The 25,728-nt window shown below is 37.9% G+C and overlaps 1 protein-coding gene and 1 long non-coding RNA gene across 7 annotated transcripts in view; one reads left to right on the top strand and one right to left on the bottom strand.

The window, feature by feature from the left end:
* Positions 1 to 741: 741 nt before the first annotated feature.
* Positions 742 to 5,266, top strand: LOC310888528. Its single transcript, XR_014575922.1, has 3 exons — positions 742 to 1,319; positions 1,942 to 2,090; positions 2,893 to 5,266. It is a non-coding gene; the product is annotated as an uncharacterized lncRNA (long non-coding RNA).
* Positions 5,267 to 6,733: 1,467 nt separating this feature from the next.
* Positions 6,734 to 25,728, bottom strand: part of LOC310888503 (uncharacterized protein) — a 59,650-nt gene continuing 40,655 nt past the window's right edge. Inside the window, exons 1-4 of one of the 6 annotated variants that reach the window (XR_014575919.1) lie at positions 21,402 to 21,521; positions 15,200 to 15,281; positions 8,060 to 8,769; positions 6,734 to 7,067 (exon numbers count right to left, since the gene is read on the bottom strand). Coding sequence is in view for 2 of the 6 variants with exons in the window: in XM_083815241.1 (XP_083671367.1) it covers positions 15,258 to 15,281 (24 nt within the window). In the remaining 4 variants the exon portion in view is untranslated. Of the gene's footprint in view, positions 7,068 to 8,059; positions 8,770 to 15,195; positions 15,282 to 21,401; positions 21,522 to 22,455; positions 25,237 to 25,728 lie in introns of those variants that run through there. The other 5 variants (XR_014575917.1, XM_083815241.1, XR_014575918.1 and 2 more) reach the window with 5 other exon arrangements.

Here is a 25,728-nt window from a genome sequence, read left to right as displayed (position 1 = left end):
TCCCAAACCCTGCCTTTCACAATCATATGCCCTTTTGATCAAGGAGAATAACAGACTGTACAGAATTCAAAAACAATATTAAGATAGGACTCAGCTACCAGCAAGATTACAATGAACTTTTGAATAAGTTCTGCTACATACCCCCAGAAAACTTCAACCAGTTATCCTGTTTGGTTTATTATGCTCAGTAAGAGGAAATATGGAAGAAAGTATGTATATGTACATTAGCAAAACTTTCTCATTCTGCATAAATATTCCATGCCATAAAGTGTTTAATGTGCTTTCAGAAAACAAAGATACACAAATTTAGGAGACACCAACATCCACCCTAAAAAATGAACCAAGGCTACTTTTCAAGTGCTGTTTAGAGGAAATTTCTGCAGAGGAAGCCCACAGAAGATAATTTATATCAACATGATGTATTCATTAAAATAAATTAATAGGTATTTATACCTATTTATACCTATTTAAATATAAAAATGGGTATTTATATATATATATACACTTTTTTCATTTATACATATACATTTATATATGGCACTTGACAAATAAAATTGCATATAATTACAATTCATTTATATATAGATAGACATAAAAAACTGATGAGAAGCTGTGCCCTTTTAAAGCTGCCTGATTTCTTAAAACACTGAAATAGTGGCTTTAGCTCCAGCATACTGCATGGTAACATTAAAGTTCAGTTTTGGACTTGGTAAATCAACAAAAAACTGGTGAGGAGTAAATATTTACTATATTTTTCTTACAAGGTATGGTACAGCAGAGATGTATCAGTTTTTGTGTCTGTATGATTACTCTTTTCTTCCAACAGTGGAATACGAACCTCACACACCAAACTAGTGTATTGTGAACTTCATTTAACACTTTAAAAGTATTACATGTATCTGCAGTACAGTGAGTGTGTTCCATCCACTGTAATGCATCTTGCACTCTGAAATTCATTAAGCAAGAACAGGAGTCTGACTCCAAAATTTCTTTGTGTTCAGTGTTAAGTGCAACTGCTATATATAACTAGAACAGAAAAGCAGAGCAAACAAAGTTAAAATACAGCATTTGGACAGGAAATTCAATTTAACTACCAATTATAGCAACCGGCATGGGTTGGGCCTGGTTGAGGGTTGCATCAGCAGGTGACCTTTGGTAAATGACAACGTCAGGTAATGAGGCTGCCAAATTATCGGCACAGAGGAGCAGCGTGAGGCCCACAAGCAGCTGATGGCGGTGAGACGGGCACACGAAGAGCCTGGCACTCGGGGCTGATGCTGAACTCGGTGTTCGCCACCCCAGCCAGAGGCAAGCTAGAGGTAAGCTGCATCAGCCACCCCAGCCGACAGTCAAAATCCAGGCTTCCCAGACAGAGAACTAGTGCAGGCCATCGACACCCTCTCTATATTTGTACCAGGCATGTGACACAGCTCTGCCTAGACCTGCTTCCTGTTAACTTGGCATTTGTTTTTACACTCCATTACCTGCAGCAATAGCCAAGGTGTGCACCTTCGTTTCTACTAGAGCAGCATTGTTGTTCTTTGTAGCAACTCAGTGTCAAGTGGCTTGACTAATATTTTGCTTTATCTGTTATATAGGAAATAAGAACTCTTAGGGGAGGGGGAAAAAAACAGATTCAAGAGAGAAAAGTTCAGAATTTAACTGACCAGGACAAAAAAATAATAAACTGAAGAAAAAAAAGATAATTAGAGGAAGATCAAAACTTCTTAGATGCTCTATTATCGGATAAAAGCAGTGAAGCTTATAAATCAATACTGAGCATAGCAAAAGCAATAAACTAGCAAGGCAGACCACTTCTGCCTCCCTAATACCTACCTGCTGTACAGTATTTCCAATCTATTTCCAGTAACAAGGTTATTCTCAAACTTATCTGTTCAAGAAGTTCCTTATATGTAATTTTCTCTTTGGTATTTGTTACAGGACTATCATAAATAATGGCAGTGTGGTCTTCTCGTCCATTCTCAACGTGACAATCTACAGCATTGTAACAAATATTCAGCTCTCCACCTACAAACCTAAAAGAGAAGTTGAAAGTACATTACAGCCAACCTTTCAAATGACTAAGACAGGTTGTTATTTTTGTTTTTTCTTTTAAGGAATGAGAGCTTGCAATTGAAGTATAGTCCATAAAACTTTACTCTCCATTCAGGGAGTCATTTTTTATTCTATAACCCCACAATTTACTCAAAAAGCTACATAAACCAAGACAAGTAAAAGAAGTAAAGTACTTATACCTTAATTGACTTAACTAAGAATATGCTAAACTAAGACTTGATTTAAATTACTTTGCATCAATCATTCTGATTTTTATAGCTACGATTTCAGGGAACAAGACATGCATTCACGTAAAATAATTTTGACATTATGAAAATATCTTATTACACTTTTTTTCTGGCATATAAACTTATATTTTAAGAAGAAAAGGTTCAGGACTCAAAATGTTCTCATTCACATCTTGGCAGTAACAGTTAAGCATACACACATCTGTATCTAAATGAAACTGACCCCAATGGTCATAAAACCTTATAAATTTGTCTGATACTCATAATGCATTTGACATTACCATGTTCTACATCAGTGACTCAAAAGCCCCTGTAAAGTAGTGTGAGTCATAGTCTCTTCAACAGCCAGACATTTACAGAAGAATCTTATCTTTTAATTAAAAAAATAAATAAATCTGCACAACCATGGGTTTCATTTTTATTGTAATTGTACACAGAAAAAGAAAACTCAAGTGTAGCATAATCCTCAAGTAAGAAAACAAAAGAAGGCACCAGATTCTACAATGACAATTAGCTCAAAGATGACACAGAACCTAAGAATTAGCTTACTCAAAATAATGCTTTCCTTTGTGTTTTTCTATCTGTACAGATCTATCTACAGCAAAAGAAGAGCAACACACAGAAAAAATAGAGTTGAGAGTTTCCAAAAATACTGTGGGGATGCTCACTGTCATAATGTCTTGTTGTAATGTAAAAAAATTAAAATAGATGGCCTGGAGTAACCCACTACCAGTTAAAAGAGAGCATTTCCTTCTTTCCTTCCTGTACTGTACAGGACTGCTCTAAATTAAGATATTTGATGTATTATTCATATATCCATATGAACACAGGCCATTGAATAGTCCCTATTGTCAAAGAATTGCAATTATTAAAGCAAAACCAATTAGGATGTTAGGATGTAGCAAACTTTTCCTGTGATTCCTTTATAATGCCATTAATAAGGAGAAGGTGGGAGACCAAGAAAGCAAAAAAACATTCTGTGCTATAAACCTCTTCCCATAAAAGAGCTATATGAACAATAAAGGCTTGTCAGTTGCTTCAAGTAATACAGATAAATTCTGTATTACTGTCATAAAAGCTGTGTAGGCTCAGGTCATCCACTGATTTTTATATCATATCTCTGTAGGACGATGTGAACAATGGAACAGCAGAGCACAGTATCTGGGTTACCATGCATTGCTACTTAAGAATGGTGGAAACATGAGTGAGTAGCAGAGCTTGGATTCCCATTAAGTTATGCAGTAAGATCAACATTATCGAAGACATTTTTAAACTACTACTTGTGAACAAGCAAAAAACCCCATGTGACTGCAGGCTGAAGCAAAACCCAAGGCTCTGTGCCGAGAGCTCTGGTGCCCAGGTCAGAGGGAGGGAGGGAGCACAGGCTACCATGGAGCGGAGAAAGCAGAGAGGCACCTACTGTGGACACAAGTGCAAGTCTCTTGCTTCTCTACTTGTCACTCATGAACGTGCTGGAATACCCCATTTTGGCTGACAAATTAAAAAACGTCTGGCTTTGAAAAGCTGCCTGGTGCTGCTAAAAGTTTTTGCGTATTCATCTTTTTGCCAAAGAGATGAACATCTCTGAAGAACATCAATTTGCTTGAATAGGCTTTAGCTGGAAAGCAACAGCAGCATTAAAACAGGCCCCAGTCCTGAAATAAGGACATTAATTTTAAAAAGAGATCTAGAACTGAAAATAAAATATTCCACTAGGCTGCAGAAAGATATGGGATGGATCTGCAGGATGTTTGTAAGAGTTGCGAGTGAATCTAGCCATAAGCAGGGCTGTAAAATGCTAATCTGTTGCTAACCAGACATTTACCTCAATACAGCTTATGGACTGAATTCCAGCTTGAAGATCCATTCTTTAGGCTAAGTTCCTAAGGCTGGGAAAGGAATAACATTAAACAAATGGAGCAGAGGAGGAGAAAAAGAGAAACAAAAAGAGTGAACAGTAACAACTCCAATACGTAAAAGAAACTGGATTCAGTTTCACCACCAATCTCTTGGAGGAGCTTGTCTTCTGTCCACTGATACTACTGTGGAAGAAAAATGGCAGGGTTCCTCCTGCCAAAATCACAGCAGAATTTAAATGTCGTTATAATACCAAAGCAGCTTGCTTCACAGCAACTTTATAAGCTAACGTTCTGGCAGTATCTACCTATCTTTTTAGTAAGTCTTTTTTCCTGTACATCCCTGAAAACAGTAGCCTTTGGTAATCCACAGGACGTGTAACTTTCATCCAATAAGGCATCCCTGTAATAATTTCAGTGTGGTTACCTCACTAGGACCCCCTGAGCCCTTTTAAAACTGCCTCCAGCCATCAGCAGGAATTCCTGCCTCCCTGGTCTGGGGCCGGCGCCTCCCATCTCCTGCAGGTCTGGCAGAGCTGCTCGTTGCACAACCAGCAATCTCAAGTACAGGTACTAACTTTTCCTTAACTGTACTTTAAAACGACTGAATTTTCAAGGGGAAGCAGAAGGGGGCAAGGAAGCACTGTTCACATTCTCCTACTCGTGACAAGTCAGGTAGTTAGGTCTTCCATAGCAGGACTCCAGTTACATACAGCTTAACATCTACTGTCTGTGGCACGGAATTGTTTCTTACCACATTCAGAATGTTTTTAGATCTGTCAACAGCCTACTTGCTAGTAATAAAATAAGTATAATCATGATGAAGGCAACACATAATTAAGCCTAAATTCAAATATTCAAAGATTATGTTGTAATTTCCAACAATATATGCTATCTTCAAAATCAAAGTAGCTGTGTTCAGAGAAAATTTTTAGTCTTCAGTCAGTGGCTCAGAAGCAAAGATAATTAAGAAGAAAAAAGAAGGATGGTAAATGTTCTGAATAAACTCAGCATGTATGCAAAAGAAAAAACTACTGTACAATTATTTTGCACTTTAACTGAAAAAAAAAAAAGTGTATTGCTAAGTCCTGTAATGCCATGCAGGGTACAAACACTTCTCCAGCCTGAGTTCCTACGAATCAAAGGGATTCTTTTTTTTTTTTTTTTTTTTAAATTTGTTTAGATGAAGTCAGAACAAAAGTTGAATGAAGTGTTAAACAAAACCACAACGGTATTAGGTATTTTAAGATAAAGGTATGTTAACTGATCCAGCCACATTTTTTTAAAGTGTCAGTAACACTTAAATAGCAAAGAGGGTAACATTCCTGAAGCTCAGAGGTGATTTCACATAATGTTTATGTCTTAGAGTCATGAAGAACACAGCTTGCAAAATTGCCCTCTACCTGCGTTAGTTAGGATAAAAACATTTCTACCATTCCCAACAAAAAAATTGCTTAACCTTCCTAATCAGGATCCCACAAGATCCCCAAATAATACGTTCAAGTGTTTCACTACCTTTAGCATTAAAAAGATTTTTTCTTTCCAAAATCTAAAATTTACATCTCCCCTGTTGCAATTTAAGATCCCTATTTTCTGACCACTTCAAAGCAGACTTGAATTTCTCCTTGAGCTTTGTAGCCAAAATTGACCTATTTCAAAACATATGTCTCCTTTTAGTCTTCTCCACCAAACAATTTCAGTTCCTTCATCCTTTCTTTGACTAATCATTCTTCTTTGCTATTCTCATTAATTTTTCCCCCATACCAGCCACTGATGCAGGTCAGAATAGCCAATGGTGCCTGAGATTACTGCTTCAGCAAAGAGACAACAGTGGCACTGATTGCAAAGCATTTTGCATCCCACTAACATAATGCTGTATTTCCAATAGAAGAGACTAAAGAAAGTGCACTAGGGCATGCTGCACATTTCTTTTATGCTCTTACAGTACTTAGAAAGGCAGAAATAGGATTTGTCTTATAAACTGAAGTTTCAGATGTTAAAAACCTTTTTCAGGTGAAGTAAACGGGACCAGAAAACAGAAAGTGTCTGTTTCTGCAAGTCTCAGGTTCGGCAGCCAAAAACAATGACACTGAAAATAAAGAATGCTTATTAATTGACCTAACAATATGTCTCCAACACGTTTTCTAACTCAAGAAGCACTTACATGAATTTCTTAACATTATTTTAAGGTTTCCATAAACTTCTTCCTAGGCAAGCTTCAGAGCCAGAACAACCTTTACCGTGTTAGACCAGCAAACTGTGTTTTTCTTGGAAGCCTGGTCTCATGGTCAGATCTGTTCTGTCCTGTCTGTTCAGAAAATATTCTGAAAGAGCTTCCTGTACCTTCTTTGTTTCTTAAATTTAGTCTTTCCCTCAAAAAGTTTGTCTGTTCTGCTAGGCACACAGAATGGTGGCAATCATCTGGGACTTCAGAGGCAGCAAAACACTACACCAGTATCCCATACAGCCTGGTATCTCTTAACATGAACTTAAATAAAAAACAAAACAAAACAAAACAAAACAAACAAGAAAACAGTACATTGCACATTAAGGCAATAAAGAGCATTAAACAAATTTGAATTACTTGAAGCTTTATTATCCACAACAGAGCAACAGATACCTGACAACCAAACAATAATTAGGGCCTGATGTTGAGTCTTCAGAGACTTGCACCCATGTGTAATCTCACTGAATTGCAGAATGGTTGAGGTTGGAAGGGCCCCCTAGAGGGGGCCATTTGAGCAGGCTGTCCATGACCACGTCCAGGAGGCTTTTGAAGATCTCTCAGAAGGTGCCCACTGCCTCTTGTCCTGGCACTGGGCACCACTGGAAAGAGCCTGGCTCCATCTTGCTTACACCTTCCCTCCTACTTGCACACACTGATGAGATAACTTCAGTCCGTGGCAATCTGCATCCACAGAGGGGTAAAGATGACAGTGGGACAGAAGGTCAGAAAAGACCACTGGAAGATAAATCTGACCTCAGCATATAAAACTTTATCCAGCTATTCCCATCATAAGCCCAAATAACTTCATCTAAGAAGCCAAAATGCTTCAAAAAGACAAAACCACATCACTTGCAGCCAGCGAGCTTATCGCACTCATCAAATCAAATTACATTTGTTTGACAGGATCTGATAGAAAAACCATGCTCACTAGTGTGTATCAAATTCTTATCCCTTAACTTTTAAAAAGTAACCATCGTATCAACTTTTTCATTATGTTGTTCAGGAAAGCCAAGGAGCTTCAGTGGTCCTTAATTGTGCAGGCAATCCTACTCGTCCTTTCTGACCAGCACCGTGACCTTAAAACCCAAGGTCAGTGCACCACAGGTCTCCTTATCAATCCACTTTAAGACTCCTGACTGTTATCCAGCCACGATGACTTAAAGAGATTTATGCTGGCTGGGTGCTGCTTAACATTCAGCTTAAGAGATAAAAACAATTTTCACTGTGAGAGCTGCCAAGCAGCAATCACAGACACCGATAAGAAAGTGAGTTTCCACACTGCTGGTTCTGTGTCTCACTCTGACAGATTTGAGTGATGAGTATTTTTAATTATATTTTGAGAATGCTTAGTATTTTTAAATTAAAATCAAGCCAGAAAAAAAAACATTAAAAAGGCAAAGAACATCAATGTGCCAAAGACGCCCTCCATCCTGCCTTGCCTTTTTTATCCTGGATTAGTTTCTCTTTGAGAAAAGTTCAAAGCGAATGATGTAAATTTGCTGAAAAAGAGATGACGGTGGTCATGACAAAACTTTAGCAGGCAAATTGCCTTCGAAGAAGTACTGAAAATCTTTCCTTGAAATTTGTACGAAGGATGTCCGTTCTGTCTGAGCGGTCGCCACTCACCACGTGGATGTACATACCAGGCTACTAACGCTTTTGCTAAACGTTACCTTATCGTGCCCTCGAAGCTATGACCTACTCAGCCAACTTCTAAGGTTAAAAAACTGAAAGCCACCGTCTCTGTGTTCCCATAGGCAACCTTCTCTCCCCTGATGCCAGACAGCCCTCGGAAGCCCCCTCGGATGGCGGCGGCTCCACCGAGACCAGCCCCGGCCGCCGGCTGCCCCCGGCAAGCGGCGCGGAGCCGGGCGCTGGGAGCCCCGCCGAGCGGGGGCGGGCGGCCCGGGCTGCCACGTCGGGGGTCCGGCCCCGCCGCCATCTCGGGGCCGGGGCCGGGGTCGGGGTCGGGGTCAGGCACCGCCGCCCTCCCCCCTGCCCCGGCGGCCACCGAGGGCCGGGCCCGGAGCCCCGTGGGCGTGCGGTGGCCGGTGGGTGAGGGAAGGGCACAGGCGAAGGCAGGCTCTGCAGCCCTGCTGCGGGCTTGCAGGGGCGGCAGGAGAGGAGACGAACCCCGGAGTTGTTACGCTTTTCCCTCATAAACCACAGGCAGTCCAGGTTCCTGAGCGGTTGGCGCAAGTGTTGCCCGTTTTTTCCACGCCCAGATGTTTTTTCTCCTGGTAAAATTCTTCTCCAGAAAGCAGTTGCAATTTGAAGATTTTCCTGCTTTACGTTTTTTTTCTTTCCCTGAGAAAGTCGTGGTTGCAGATTATCATCGTTACACCAAATTCCATGTCCTTAATCAAACACCAGCTCCTAAACCCTATCCACAAATAATAAATAAATTATTATTAATAATAATAAATGAAGACCACCACTAAGCTTTGTCCCCTTGAATACTGCACTCAAGACCCCACAACTGTTCATTAAGCTATTACATACATACGTCTGTACATTAACTGTCAGCCTGAGGTAGCAGAATGTAATGACATGAATGGAGAGGAATTTACTATAATCAAATGTCATCAGAGAGAGAAACTGAAGACAGAAAAAGGAGAGACGGAGAAACTGAAATTATGTTTGGCTTAATGACTTGCATGATACATAGCCACAATACTCCTCAAGTATTTATTTTGATATACACTCTTACTTTGAGAAAAACTGCCTATGAAAAAATAAGGCATATTATTAGTACCATGAAAAAAAGTCTCTTCCATATTCCAGAAGACCTCCATCATTTGTAGTGGGTCTTTTGTTTTGCACATCTTGGCATATATTTAGAAACCCTTCCTAAGTTTCAATGGTAATGTTTCAGACTATTGTAATGCACAAATCAGCTAAGACATACACCGGCTTCAAAGACATGTCTTGTCCCTTATGAAATTATTTCAGTGCTATAATAGGTCTATCCATTATAAGTCTCTCAGGAAATTCTTCCTGCAATCACATTATAAAAGGTGTTATATGGTTAAGAGGAACTCTGTAATTCAAAGAAGATACGTTTGTACTCATAGTTGATTTAGGCATCTGTTACCTGAGTACTGTGGAATTAGTACAATGAGAACATAATGGTGTATCACATTACTGGCAAAGGAATACGGGGATGAGAAGAATTAGTCTGTTTACCCACTACAATAGGTTTAATCCATTAAATCAATTTCTTATCCTGCCTCAAAAAAAGAAAAAAAAGAAGTAAAAGAAAAAAGGCATGAAGGATTTGACCTATAGAGTTCGCATTCATCAGAACTTTTAGAACTCCAAAATCATTAACAGTCTTTCAGCAAAAAGATTGGTTGCTGCTTCTGTTTCTGAGGCAAATAAAATAATGTTCTCTCTGACAGTTTCCCATGGCTTGCAGCAGGGCACTGCCCAGCGCTGTGTGAACTACCTGCCCCACACTGCACCACAATTCAGCTTGCTCTCCTCCCCATCAGGGCTGTAGCACTGATGTAGCACGTTGGCATCAGAGACTCATTTATAGTAAGTTCATCCTCCCCAGAAGCCTGAAACACCTAAAGGACTAAGCGGACAAGTTATGAAAATTTCCCTACAGCATGCCAACAAAGCTGGAAGATCAAAAATACATTTGTGGGGAAGGAAGGAAGGAAGGAAGGAAGGAAGGAAGGAAGGGAGGGAGGGAGGGAGGGAGGGAGGGAGGGAGGGAGGGAGGGAGGGAGGGAGGGAGGAAAAGAAAGAGAGAAAGAAAAAATGTACGAACAGAGGAGCTTATGGAGGTTACAAACACTGTGACCCCCTGGATAGCCCTGAAATGAGACGCTGCTGCCGAGTGCCTGGTAGTATGGCACGTGCTGTACAAATGTGCCTGTAGAACACTGCTTTGTTCATAAAACATAGTTACTCGTAGCATTCTAAAAATATTCCCAAAGTTTTATCTTGTATTTCCTACTTTTAAGATGACTAGCCTCATTGTGACTGAAAATTCTGACTGAAAGCAGTTATAGAAACATGGAAATATGTTTTTTCCCCCTTTGGGGACACCTGTTCAGACCTAATGAACAGGCCTTAGACCTGTGGCTGTCCATAAGCCCACCACATGGCTGAGTGCTGTGCCATGACCTCCCTACCTGTGGCGCACTGCCAGTGGACTTACAATTGCCTCTGCACAATTTGTGAAGTCCATTCTCCCCAAATCAGTTTGTTAGAGCTGTACATTATATCCACTCCCGAGGAATAACCTTTCTTATTAATTACCTTACAAACAACATTCTTCAGATCATTGACACTTTGATGCTCATATGGTTTGCAAGAAACCTGTAACAATTGAATGTAGCCAACCTCTGAGTGGTGATAGAAAACTGTCTGTAAGCCAGAACAGTATCTCCCTTTTTTCTACTGCAAATAAAACTACCAAGGACAAAGGCTGTCTGAAATATTTAATTATGTGTGTTCTGTAATGTGTTAGTTGTAGGCGCTAACACTGAAAGAAGTATCCCTAGACTTAAACACCTCATGGGTAGTGTCTGGTGATGCGTAATATTTCTTACGGTGTTGAAAAGCAATGCTAACCATGTTTCCACTCTGCCCATTTTATATGTTTAATATCAAGGTATAAGCACTTGGCAAAGGAATTAGTATTGCAACAGTAAGCGCTCTGTTATTCATTTTTATTATATGGCCTACTAGAAATAATACACCAGAGATGTAGACGAGACAAATGAATTTAATCTGAACATGAAGTGCATTAAATTCCTATTTTAGGTAACATACTAATATCTGTTTCCTAAAGGAGTGTTTCCAATGAGTATCTGTGGAATATACTTCATTAATTAAACTACTTGCAGCCCATACTGATATTTGAAGGGCAAAGAAGGGATTGCAAACTCTCCCAATTGTATGCTAGTAATTTAAGATTCACTTACAAATGCCATTATAGCAGATTTCTGAGCTGTTGAATTTTCCCTCCAAGGATTTTTTTCTTTTTTTTTTTGCAAAAGTTGATGCTTCTGAAACTCACATTCAACACAGAATTTTGAAATGATATCTAGTGGTGTGTGTAGCAATTACCCTTGTAGCTGCAGATTTCATTGTGAAACACATGCTTGTTTCTAGGCATAGATGTAACTAACAAACTATGAATCTTGGCCTAGGTAATTCTGCCATTATAACATTATTTATCTGAAGCCTTTCTTTTGCTTGAAAAATAACATTCTCCACAACTGTATCTTTTCAAACAAAGCGTGCAAGCTTGAAGATTATATATATGCTGAAAAAAAGATTAGCAGAAAAAGTATTATAAATATCATTTCTTGTATCTGAAATGTTCTGACCGTCCTAATCAGAGCGGTCAGACCTTGCTAATTCAAATTGCAGTTCAAGAGTCCTTTCAGAAGCACAGAGAAGAACTGTAAAAGAACTAAAAGAATTAGGACGTAAGTTCAACCACTTTGCTAAGGTTTTATACCACCTTTTGTCCAACTCTCAGGCAGCATCTCTCCCAAAGAACTGACACTCTAATATGAACAAGACTATGAATAATTTCAAAGTCCTACATGCCGTAAATATCTAACAAATAGAGGCAGTCAATTTTCTACAATATGCAGTAGTCCACAGAATTAACTTTAAGTCAAAATAAACTTTTTCATTTTCCTGTAAGGTGATGGAAGTAGGCACCTTCTTATGTACATAAATGCATACAATTATTCTTCCAGTTTTCTAGCCATCTTAGAATCTAAAACATATCACAGCTTTACTTGAAATGAACCAAAAATCTTGCACAGAATGATTGCACAGAAAATAATTAAGATATGGCTTGAAAAAATACATATTTGGACAGAACTCTTCAAGTAGATATTTTGGCTATTTTTAGTGAATATAAAAGAGGCTACTGTTCTACAATATTGTTCTACAATAATAAGATCTGGCCATAGAGGAGGAAAAAAAACCACACCAGCCCATAGAAATACCTGTACTCACCACTCTGCTTGATTGCTGTCTTCTAGCCTAAAGCTGCCTTTGTGTCATAGGTCTTAGGTATGCTTAGTTTTGGCAGCACTCAGATCAGTGCTCAAATCAACATCTGCACCAATGTGTCCATGGTGGGTCACCTGTCTGCCCACCGAATTCACAACCTTCTGTTTATTTCTGTCTTCCAGAAATGATTGTATGCAGTGCGCTGGGAGACAGAGGATGAGAACTTATAAAAATGCTAAAACATTTGTCTCCTCAGGGAGAAGCCACTTTTCACATACTTGTGGAAAGTGCTGAAATGAAAGCCTGTGACTCAATCCAGGTGAGAACGAGGCATAACATGACTTAGAGATCCTATGGGATGAAAATGCAATTTTAGTATCAATTATTACTGATGTTATCATTTGATTCCTCCCCGAGGAGGTCTTACGGTTCAGGATGACCTGTATTTCATCCATAGTTTTCCAGATTTAAGAGCAGTTTCAGACAGCTTCTTGGTCATGTGCTTAGCTTTATTCATTTGAGTAGTTGTACTCACATGAGACCCTGCTAAATCTGAGTCAAATGTTCAGACAGCTTTGATAAAATTCTTCTGGGCAATAAACTTTCATACTTTTAAGTTCTAAGAAGACTTTGAAAATGAGAGAAACAAAACCAGAGAGATTATGGGGATCTTCTTAAAACAGCAGCAACAACAACAAAACAACCTAACAGCAAAAAAAAACAAAAAAACAGAATCTGTGGTAAACTTTATGGGGGACAGGTAGCATTTTAGCTACTGCTTTGAGTTTCTGCTGATGAGGATTTAACTTACAAACTAGATGATGTAATTTTATAAAGATTGGCATTGAGCTTTGATTCTGATGTAATCCATGTCCCCGAGCTCCCCAGGTTCCTGAAATAACAGGTTATTGATCATCTCTACATGAGTAAAATTTGCTGTTTTTTCCAAACCTATTCCTGTTTCTTTTATATGCCTCTACCACTGTTTTCCAGATCACTGCATTAGAACAACCACAGGCACAAGCACTATTGTTAAAAAATAGTCAGCATTCAGTATATATGTTCTTTGAAGAGGACATAAGGACTGGCATTCTTATAGACATCATTTTTGAACTTGGTAACAGAAATAACCATGGATTTTGCAACCATATTTTTACTCAGAATATTTTCATTTTCACAGAACTAAGAAAGGTTCCACTAGCACTCAATCTAAGTGTTAATATCACTATTGGCATGCAAATAAAGTCATTTTTAAACTATCTATAATATTGATCTCTGTTATCAGCACATTCATTATACTTTCTCAAACTGAGAATACAGATCAAGAAGCATATGGCAGTTAGCTGCTACTGGAGAAACTATACTTAAAATTGCAAGTCCTCTAAATTGTATTTTCAACCTTCCTTGCCTAAGATTAAACAGGAAAGCTGATTTTTTTTTTTTTTTTTCCCCCAGAATATCCAGATTTATCTGGGCCTAAGGCACAGGGATTCTGTATCCTCTCTTGATGGGTTTTATGGGGACAGAGGTGGGAATGAGTTTCATGTAGCTAAAGATGGGAAGAAAAAGGAAAAAAAAAGAAAACACAAAACCATGTGCTTGATATTTTGAAAACAATACCTCAAATATCATCACGAACTGCATTGTGCACTCGCTGTGCTCTTTCTCCCAAGAGCTCTGAGCACACGAGGAATGCAGAGCTGTGCTATTGGTATTGGCTGGGCTAAGGACTCCTGTGAGGCAGACATAGGAGCAAGGAGCTGGCACAGCCTTAGTGTTTATCTAGGCTCCTGTCACATCCCTCTGCAAGAAATTATCAGTCATATTGCAAGACTAGCAAACTTGCATATGAACCTGATCCATGGCAAATTATGGCTCAGCAGCATCTTAACGTGTACTGAAAGGCCTATTTTTACATAACTGACATTTGCTTAAGTCTGTTCCATTTCTAGTTATATTCCAAAGTTTCGTTCTTGCAATCCCTTTCTTAACAGTTGTGATGTATTTCGTGATCCTTATTCCACTACATAACTATATTCACTGCATGACAAGGAAAGCTAATGTTCAAACATTGTGACAATGTGCTGTTTAAGTTCAACTGCAGAATTATCTTGCAAGCAAAACAGAAATGAACACCTAAGTTGACTCAGTGCAAAGTCAATAATGTACTTCATAACAACTGTCATTTATTAATGTGTGCTTTATTTTTAAGAATGCGAGTTCATCTGTAGCTCTATGACAAACAATTCTGTGGATGTCTTGAATGATCCCAGTCTTGAGCAGCTCAGACTGGCAGAGAATGGATGAAATTTCACAGCAGCTTTGGGAAGAAATAGTAGCTTGTCACTCAGATTGCCCCAAATAACATCAGTAATGAACTCCAGAAATAGCTTTTTCTATAGCTCATACTACAAATTAGCATGTCACAGGATTCTGTGAGTATCTAAATATGAAAAATAGGTATGGATTCAGGCCCAAGTATCATTATGAGAAGCAGAAAAACTCTTACTGGTAAGCAAGTAGCGAAACCATATGTCCAAATATATTCCATTAGGCATTCAGGTCCACCTCACTCTCCTATGGTGCTGCCAGACACTTATGTTTTCACCCATTGAAATATAATTCTAGAAAAGCTCAGTACATTTTAGAATGCAGAGTAAAAATTTAGACTCACTAAAGCTAGAGGCCAAAAGTCATTGATTATAATAGAGATGAGGCTGCATGCCCACCTTCAAGATACACTTTTTTATTAATTTCAGCCCCCATAGCCCTTTATACTAGTCTATAATGAATAAAGCAGTTTCATGAATGCTTATACCTACTTTCTACACTTTATGGAGGAGCACAAGGCAAAAGGCAATGAAGAAGGACATCAGATAATCAACTTAAGTAAGCTCTCTGGATCTGAAAAAAAAGGCAGAAAAAAAATATTCTCTGTCAAATAAATATCAAACAAGTGGAAATCAATGAGGCAGACACCCCAAATTAAAACCTGGTTATTTGCCTTGTCCTTGATGTCCTATTGTTTTTTTTTCTTCAAGCACCCTGAAATTTACTCAAAGTATCTATACAGTTCTGCTTTTTCAGGGTCAAAGGAAAGAATTTCAACATGCACTCTGCATGTTCAAATATTTGCTTACTCTTATTAAGAAAAAGTGGTGAATGACTTCTAGGTATGTGTTTTAAATTGTGCACAATAGTGGATCTTCAGTATTTAATTTTCAGTAAAAACGTTGGGAGGTTTATACTCTTATTTCTGTTCGCTGGAATAGCTGGTTTATTTATAAACCTTAAGGGCCTTCAGCTGGTTCTTGCTCAATTATCCCATGTATGTACTTGGAATTATATATACAATTTATATTATAACTGTGTAATTTAATAACAGAGAGTAAGTTTCCCATTCATTTTGAAGGTCTAAATCTTTTCTTCTTAAGAAGGACTTCTCTTAAGCCCTATATTTGTTACCTCAGCCTTTGTGAAGACCAAATTCATGAATATTTGTGTGAAATATTCGGATATGCATTACAGAGAGCAGCTTCAGCATCTAATGTGAGGTGAGGAATTTGTTAGAATTTTAGAGCCAAGTCTTATAGGCTACATCAAAACAAATTGCTTTATCAGCTGTTAAACCCAAACAGCACATTTAAATCATGGTGCCTGTGTATAATGGTCTCTAGAAACCAGAGTCCAAAGATTGACTTCTTGGACTGGGGGAATATTAGGCAAACAAAACCAATGTCCATTCTTTATAGTTGTGCCAGGTGAAAATGAAAATAAATATTTGAGTGAAAGCTTTCTTCTTTCTTTTGATATGCATTTGTTTTTCATCTCACATTAAAATTCTACATGGTCTCACTAACAGCAGAAAAACATTTTCAGATGCAGTTAATACTTTTTTTGATATTTTAAAATGTCTCTTTTCTTTTAAAGAGCCGCTCTGAAGTATAGCTATCCCAATAGAGAAAACTATGATTTAATTAAAAAAAAAAAAAAGGCATACAAACACACACACACAAAAAAGCACCCTGCTTTGTAACAACTGGGGAAGCCAGATAGCATCTTCTAGAAAATTCATTTCCCCCAGAGTCAACTGATTTTCTGAACAGATAACATAGTTAATGAAAAATGAAATCATGGGATTCTGTTTTCCCTATAACGGCAATTAGTCACTTTTTACACCATTTGTGGTCTGCTACCAAATGTCATCTTTCCATTTTTTTTAAGTGTAGGTAAATCTGGAAAACAAGAAATAAAAACCTGTCTCCTCATTCTGGCACTAAGTGACAGAAGTGACAGTAGGTAAAACATCATGAATAAAATAAATAGAAAAGTTTGCTAATTTCTGCTTGCTAACTGACCATAATCAAATATCAAAAGTTTCAGTACTAATACCTATACAAACAGCCAAGACACCGTGAGCTACACAATCCCTGAACAACCTGAACTACCTTTTGAATTGTAAGGATAAACTTGTTATAGAGAAGATGAAATTATTATGGATATTTTCTGAGTCTAATTTGATCATTCCATCATTTCCATTTGAAAACTAGAAAAAACGATGAACACCAAATCATCTTGCCTCCCAGAACTAACAACATGCATATATAAGTTATCTTTTATAGGACAAGTAGAGGGTGGTTTTCTGGACAATCACTACCTACTTGGTTATTGGTTTTACCAGTATTAAAAGTCCTCAGATCCAAGAATCCCAAGGTATGGGAAATCATTCCAATTGTACACATTTCTTTACATTTTAGTTATCAGTCTGACTGAACAAAAGGACAGTAAAATATATGAATGAATTTAAAAAATGAAATCCTTAAAAACAAACAAACAAACAAACAAACAAATACTTCTTCATAAACTTTGCTTAATGATTTGTGGTGGTGACAGTCATACTCACAGCAGCTCCAAACACAAGAACAAACTCACAGTCTCAGTGTCAAACAACAGATTTATTTCCAGTTGTCAGATCAAGGGTTTGATAGGGTAAGGATTGATCACCTCTGATTTATGTCACAATACCTGTAAAGCCAGTTCAAGCAACAGGCTGGCCTACACTAAATAGCTGAGAAATGGTCAATATCCTCAGCCCTACTCCCCAGTATAAAGGCTCATGATAATTCTATTGTAATTTCAATGATGATAATTTGGAAAAAAAAAATCCTTCCTCTTTATATGCTGAATATTTTGCATGCATTTTCAAGGCTTTTAGAATTTTTGCAAGGCTACCTCCAGATCTATGAACATTTTGCAAAAGCAAATTCTAATGAGGAAAAAAAGGCTTTGTAATATGTAGCATAAAAAGAAGTTGAAAAATCGCAAGGAATAGCTTTCTTAATACCTTGTTTTCGTGTTAGCCAAAGGAAAAATTACTCCACTGTTACATGTCTTCACAGATATCAGCCATCAGATTATGGTTTCTTTCAGGGTACTTCTATATCATAAGGATTAGCTAGTGCCATGCAACAATGAAAGAATAAAAAGCAGACTCCAGTAAAACTTCAATCTAACAAGCTATCCAAACATGAAATTTTGTTCTGTCACAAACTTACCATTAAAGCAAAGAGATGCCAGTTCCACTTCCCATAATCCTTACACATCTGAAGCTACAGAAAGCTCCATACGACAGACTTGTTCATGATCAAATTTCACCCCTTCAGTTATACAGAACCTGTCTTAATTTTTTTTTTTTTAATGTATTGCAAATGGTCACCATTGCAGTGCAGAGAAAAATGCAAAAGCTTGAATATGCCTCTGAACACTTTCCATATATTCAAAATTAATTGCCTATTTGACACACCAAAATATTGTCAGCTGAATTTTAAATGTCAAGGTTATCTTAAATAGTAACATTCCATTCTGAATGCCTCCCATTTGAGGACTATAACCAACCTATAAACAATAATGAATTTATTTTCTCAGTAGCCCTATGAGTTAGGAAATGTGCATTAGAACCACATTTACACTAGGGTAAAGTAAAATATGAAGTACTGTGGAGTTATATGAATATAGCGTTACTGGACATCATTTTTTTTTCCCAATTTACAACCATCACAAACTAAATCAAATCAGGCGCTTCTCCTTAGCTGAAATCAAACAGGAAGGATTATGTCTAAGAAAGCATTTATGTATGTATCCAAATAAATATTTAAGCGGAATCTCTGCATCTCAGCTCAAGAGATCAATCAAAGAAAACCCTGAAGGTCCATAAACTGTGCTGTCACATTGCCCAGTATGGTTACTGATGGCACCATATAGGAGACCTACACCCTTCTCAAAGGCTCTAGGTAACCTGTCCAGTTACTTGAAATAACTTTTGCACATGTTGATTTTGAAGACAGGATTTGAGGGTCAAAAAACAATGTCAGCATCAGCCTACAACCTTGACCTGGGTGTCTAAATTTCAGGAACAGGGAGGGAAAGGGAATTCAGGCATACTTTGCTACTCATTATTTCCTTTTGGCTTTCTGTTGGAACCTACTTTGTTTTGGTGGTTGTCTGAAGAAAGGAAAGACATTAGGACAAAGGTAATTAAATACTTTCTATTAAAGAAGCCAGATTTTCTGTAAATCAAAAATAAATCAGTCCCTTGGCACTCTGAAGCAGCTCCAGCCCATACCTTCTCTCTCCTAGGAGAGCACCCTGGTTGCTAATGCTGACCTGTGCACTGCAGAGGGGAGACAGGACAGGAGGAAAAAGAACCCTGCATTTGCTCTCCAAGGGTTGGACAACAAATACGATCTTTGTATAAAAGCCACTACAGGCAGGAGGGACAAAGCCATTCCCCACCGTCTCCGTTGCCCACAAATGGCACACTCATGCTTGTGATACACAGTGCTGGAGATGCATTGGTTTACTTCACAACACTTCCCGTGTTTCCCCAGCTTTGAAGTGGAAGAAGTTAAGACTGCAGGTTTGGAATTAATTACCTCATCTGCCTAGATTCAGACATCTGATTCAGACATCTCAACCTTTTTTATTGTTATTTTTTAAACCTGTATAGCCCATATGTAGTTGCACTTAAGTCAGTTCAACTTAAGGACTTCTGAATAGAGGGGTAACTGTTGAGATGGTCTGTTGAACTGGAGCTCTTAGCAGACCTGTAAGAAGGCACACAGCACTATCAGGTAAGAATGTGTCCTCATTTATAAACAGTACAGCATTTGTACACCTACTTTGCATGGGTCTCTTGTGGTTAAATAAAGCACAAAGCAATAACAAATCAATCCTTTTTTTTTTTTTTTTTCGGTTCTGAGAGTGTGATATAGAGATGATTAATGTTCACCCACTGATCAGGATGTTCTTTATTTCACTCAATTCTAAGACTTATGTTCTAATAAATCCCTTACAACAAAAACACATACTGCGTATGTGATAGCTGTATATGTTTGAGAGAGAATGTTCGTGCTTTGTCGTTGCTTTTTAATCATCTTTATATTTGCTACTTCTTATCATGGACACTTGTGTATTTATAACAATATTCTGTTTACCCCTTAGATTATTCATGCCTGAGTGGCTAGCCTGCTGCAGAAAAAGGTTTAATGAGTTTCAAGGGGATAGCACTGTAAAAACAGGAAAAATATAAAACAAGTGTCTGAATACTAATGTAAGCCACTTGCTAAAACCTATTTTCCAAGCATATGATAATGGATAGTCCTGCCATGACATGCCTCATTTTTGAGTGAAATACATTTATTCCTAATTCTACACAATCTCCTTACCTACTATCTCTAAACGAACCATGTTGTAGCTAAACATTTCAATAAAACAAACCCCAAAACTGAAATGGTTGCCCCTACCCTGCATCTTATATGTGTAACAGGTCCATGTATTGGCAGGTTTTTGACTTTCAGAAAATTCAGCTGTTTTGTCATGGTAACTCCTATGGACAACTGACATAATGAAACCCAATATTGCCATATTCTTTTTTGAATTGGATGCATAATATCATAATTTGAATTGAATGAATCTCCTTCAATTGTTTTTATTCAGGAAAACACAGGTTTCTCTTGACTACTTATTTCTTCTGGTAAAATTTGTTGATCATTTCTCCCAGTGCAAAATTTGTAATTCTTTTCTAATTTCTTCACAGCATTTCATCTAACTGTGTTTGCACAGAACTCAATATTTTTTTTTGACTAAAAAATGCAAAATGAGAATGTCCAGTCTGCCACAAAATTAAAATCTACATCTTCATACCAGTTGTTCAGACTTAAATATGAAGTCCTTCTCTCACTAACCTAAACAGATTTTGAGACAATGTCTTAGAGTTTTCTCTATTTCTACTCTCCTCTAGGATTCCTGAAGTCCTCTCTGATCTGGGTAGTGCCATAAAATATCCTACAATTGACTTCTAACATAGGTTAAATATTTTATCAAAGCAAATTCCTCTGATCCTGCATTACTGAAGGCTCAAAAAAAATAAAAAAATCACTTCCTCCACTGTTAATCTGGCCTCTCATCCTGCCGCCTTTGAAATTTAAAGTTTATCTCTACTGACAACTAGGCAAAAAGTTTCATTGTTCATGCTGTATCTTCAGCTTTTCTTAAATTTATTACAGCTTCTCCTGTTTCCTTCTGACATAAGTTTGAAAATGAATGGAATGAAATCAACTATACAATATTCTGTCATCTACTCCTTTCAATGTCTACCTCTTCGTATTGCTGAAGGGTCTTTCTCACATTCTCTTCAGTAAACCAGTGTAAAACTGAAGCTATTCTGCCCCTTGTCCTGGGTTACTGAATACCTCTTTCGCCTTTGCACAGTGAAGGCAGGTACTGTGCATCTGAATAAACAATGTTATGAAGGACAAATGGAAGCTTTGGATATTACTCAAGCCAGATGTAAGATCTAGTGTGCAACTTTCACTACCTCCTTTCAGATCAATAGCAAGGGTTTGCATATTTATGCATTTAGAGGCAGGAGAGAAAGGCCTTTATTCCATATCATCCACATACTGATCCAACAAAAATAGCTAACATAAGTGAACAGAAAGAAGAACAATTGAAACAATGACATACGTGTCATATAACGTCACCTCCTGTTTTATGTAGATCTGGAACAGCTCATGTGTCTATGTAGACAAAAGGATAGCAGAGGCACCACAGCCTTAGAAAAGCACAACATGGAGAATCCTCTGCACCACCCCCAGTTCCTGGAGACCTTGTCAGGTTTTTGTAATTTACAGGCTGAAGGAGTGCCTACATTGCATGCAGAGCATGCAGGAAGGTTTTTAGCCGCAGGGCTCCTTACCATTGTTGGAAGTGGTTATGAAAAGACCTGTGTGCAATGCACTTCTGAAAAGGGCTTTTCATTACCAGGCCTATGTCTAATAACTATCATGGCTTCCCACACTGGGGTAAGCCTTTGGAGAGCTCCAGACAAGACACAGCAGTGTCAGTAGTATAACAAACAGACAATTGATAGGACTCGGGGGACCAATGTTTACCACAGAGCTGCTTGCAAGTCATTTAAACTCCATGCTTTTGCTTCTTCCTCTATAAAATGCTGTCTTGACAGTACTTTCTCTTGAAAGATTTTTTTTTGTGGTTTTGTTTGTTTGTTTGTTTTTCAGAGCAATTGGTAAAATCTGAGTTATTAACCATTAGCTCTATACAGCTGCATGGCAATCATTGTGCCCTCCATCTACAGGTTTCAAGCCATGATCCCGAGTTTCTTATCTTTCCTGGTTCCCCTAGCTAAAAGTTGACAGGGGCCACTGCCTTTAAGACTATGAATAAGATAATGCTACAAGCTGAGATACCTCTCTGTCTGCTTGGCTTTCTGTCTTCCTGCTGTTTTTACATTAATGGCACTTTCTGATATACCATTTTCCCCTTCTTTCCATCCTATTCATAGCAATGTAGCCAGACTCGGGGATAACTGTAATGACAAAAGGACTTCTCAGCTATCATATTAACTGGCTTTTGCTTCTGCAAGAATTTAGTGCAATTGACAAATAACTGAAGCCAAGAAAATTCAATCACAAACTAGATGGCAGATCCATCACTTTCCCTAGAACCAGCTGCATTAACTAACATGAAGTGAAAAAGCATCAGAATACATCAAGTGTGACAGGAACCCAGCCTTCTGCTTACACAGCTGAGTATCCTCTACAGGAAGCTTGACTCCAAAATTATGTTCTATTTCTTGTCTGGGAGTCAGGAAGTTTTAACAGATATTACATGGATATTGGTAAGTGATGTGAAAAAATATAAACACAATCTGCAATTACAAGTGTTTTAATTTTAGGAGCAAAAAGTTATAAGATGTGTGCAGGGCAATGCATACAAGTATTCCAACATGTAACACGCTATTACAATAGTTATTAGGACAACCTGTCTCAGGCAATAGAGGCTTTACTTAAATTAGCAAGTCATGGGGCATAACAGAAGTGGATATATAGAAGGAAAAATTCAGCACTGAGAACATTAATGGCTAAAATATACAGAACTCTTACTTTGATTGCCTTTACACTGATCTAAATTGCTGTTAACAATTGAAATGTATTAAGTACACCTGGGACTGTGTCTTCTACTCCAGCACCACCTGAGGTGGAATTCCACTTTCCTGTTCAAGGTCTGCTCTGTCCTGTGCACTTCCAGCAACTGTTTGTCACGGAACAGGCCGTGCTGAATTTCTTTATGAACATGTTGCAGGTGTTCTGAACTTCAGCTTGTGGCTTTGCAACAAATGTTAAAATAAGATCTTGAAAGGTTGTGTGGTACCAGCCTTCTTCTCTCTAACAGAACAGAAATACTGTCCAAGGCCAAGCACAACTGCTAAATACACTATTGGCCTACGTGTGCTCAGTCACTGCTCAAGTGCGCAACATCAAAAGGCACACTGCCAAAATAATTTAAGGATTTGAATGTACCGAATTGTTTTCTGATTGCTTAAGAAATACTCTTCTGGTTGTACAAAAAAAAGGTTAAAAAAAGCTATTAATTTTAGAGTGTGTTTTCTGTTCATGTGTTTAACATGAACTATCATGTTAGTAAATAAAAGTCTATTTCAGTGCAATTCTTTAAAAGGAGACTGATAACAAAAGGCAGTTTGTTTCTGCAGTTTATCACCCACTTTCCTCACGTTTGCTAATACTGAGCTGGTTTTATATAAACCAGGAGCCGTATGCAGTAACAGAGCATTTATTTGATAGCTGCCCTAGTTTTGATACATTCTCTTTTAAACAGTGCAAGAAACAAGAGATACATTGATCTCTCCTAGTTCTGATGGAATAACAAAAGAAAGCGACAAAGAAGCAAGAACCAGAACTTTTTCTGACAATGCAGGCAGCTAAAGCTTGAGAAGTCATTAATTAAGAGAATGGATAATTGCATGTATTTATTTGTATTGATACAGAAGAAAAACTTAGTGAATCTTGTGTGGTCACAAATTAGAGTACATCTGACTACCCTTCCAAAGAGCAAAAAAAAAGAAGAAATGAAATACTCATTTAGTCACCCTTCAGCAAGTACCATAAAAATCTGTCCAACCACAATGAAAATTAGCACAATCAGAAATAGGCTTTTTCTTTTTCCTGAAACGCATTTTCAAATAAAAAGATGAACTTCAAAAGGCTTTTTGTAGAAATGACTTTTTTTTTGTTGCAATCAATGACTTTAGTATCTAAACTGATGCAATTTGATTCCTATTTGTGAAGGAAATGCTTAACTGCAAAATTGAATGTTATATTAAGATAGCTTTATAGCCAATCATGGCAATTATTTCACTCATATTAAATCATCTGCTGCTGTTTTTTTTCTCCCTGACATTTTTATAGGCTATATTTGAAGCATTTCTTATTCCTAAAAAAGTCCTGATGAAGTGATGTGACCAGGAGAATTTTTATCTAATCAGGCTTCCTTTGGCTAATATCTGCAAGATTTCACTTAATCCAAATGTAAGTAATGTGAAGCCTGTACATCTACAAGAAGTAATCTCTTTTTTTTTTCTCACTTTAGACGTGACATTAAATTATAAGACAAATCCTTGTAGTGAGTAAACACAGGACTTCTGTGGAGCCCAAAGCTGCAAGAAGTACACATTTATGTGCAACATAAGGAATCAGATGTCATAATCTTTCCTCTCATATTTCAGGGCTGACTTAATAGTTGGGCACTTTCCAAGGCACTAGCTCACTTCCCCGGCAAGACCTAGGGTGCACTGTGCTAGCAAAGAGAGCTCAGCTTTCTAACACATTAATACTGGTCACAACTGTTTATGCATTCCAGCTAACTCTTTTATGGCCAAGGATATAGGGTACTGCTTCGTGGAGTTCAGCCAGTGGGAAAATGAGATGTTATTGTGCTTTTCTCACCAAATGAGGTCTCCCATCAATTCCTCACTGAGCACTCTGCATCATTTCACAGCAATAAATTGCATTGTCTCAGTTACAAATTACTGATTCCCGTGATATTGATATCACAATTGTGACGTGAGAACTTCAGAAGAATGTGATGAGCCTTTCTGAACAGCAAACAAAAAAAAAAAACCAAAACACCGAACATGCCCAAATAATCATAAAATGCGTACATCCTATGCAAAAGGACTGAGGTAAGAAAATTCATGAGTTATCCATGAGCAAGTGAGGACCTTAGTGCCCATCACTCCACTGAAGGCTAGGTCAGAGATGAGCAGTAATGTGTCAGGGCAACCAGTGTCACATGTTGGATGCTCAGCTGGTTCACTTCCTCCTACAGCTGGGGGTTCACAGGATTCAGCACCTTTCTAGTTATCACAGTGCCACTGGCAGTTACTGGAGCTGCATTTGATCTATTTGTAGACAGATGCAAGACGCACAGAAGGGTCACCTGTGATTTTTGTGTTGCTCATGTAGGTCAATGAATTTCTTGCCTGCAGAAGAAACATAGGACCATCCCATACCAATGATGTTCCAAAGGGTCTGTTTTCAAATCAGCAAGCTATATCAGATTGGGTTTGGCACAAGAAGAGGATGCATGCCTAGTGAACAGAGTGGAGTGAAAAAAAACAGTCGTGTTTTCTCTGCCAGAAGCCCTTTAATCCTTGCTATTCAGGGTAGTCAGGATATAGGAACAGAACTTCTACTTTTAAAAGTATAAGTTGTATGTTTGTAGTTCTTTAAAAAAGAGGAAAAAAATATACAAACTTCTATCAAAATTAATTTACATTTAGAGTGATAGAAAAAATGCACTTACCCTCTCCTATTTCAAATAGAATACAGTCATGTACTTTATGACAGTGTTGTTTATACTAAATCAATAGAAGAATAATCAACATTCTCCTTATGAAAAAAAATGAAGTTATCATAAAGACCAGGCATTATTTAAGACTTCCATTTAAAAATGGCATAAAATCTAACTTTGA

The sequence above is a fragment of the Anser anser genome (genome assembly GCF_964211835.1).
Source record: "Anser anser genome assembly, chromosome: 1".
Taxonomy (NCBI): Eukaryota; Metazoa; Chordata; class Aves; order Anseriformes; family Anatidae; genus Anser; species Anser anser.
This window is presented reverse-complemented; position numbering and strand designations above follow the sequence as displayed.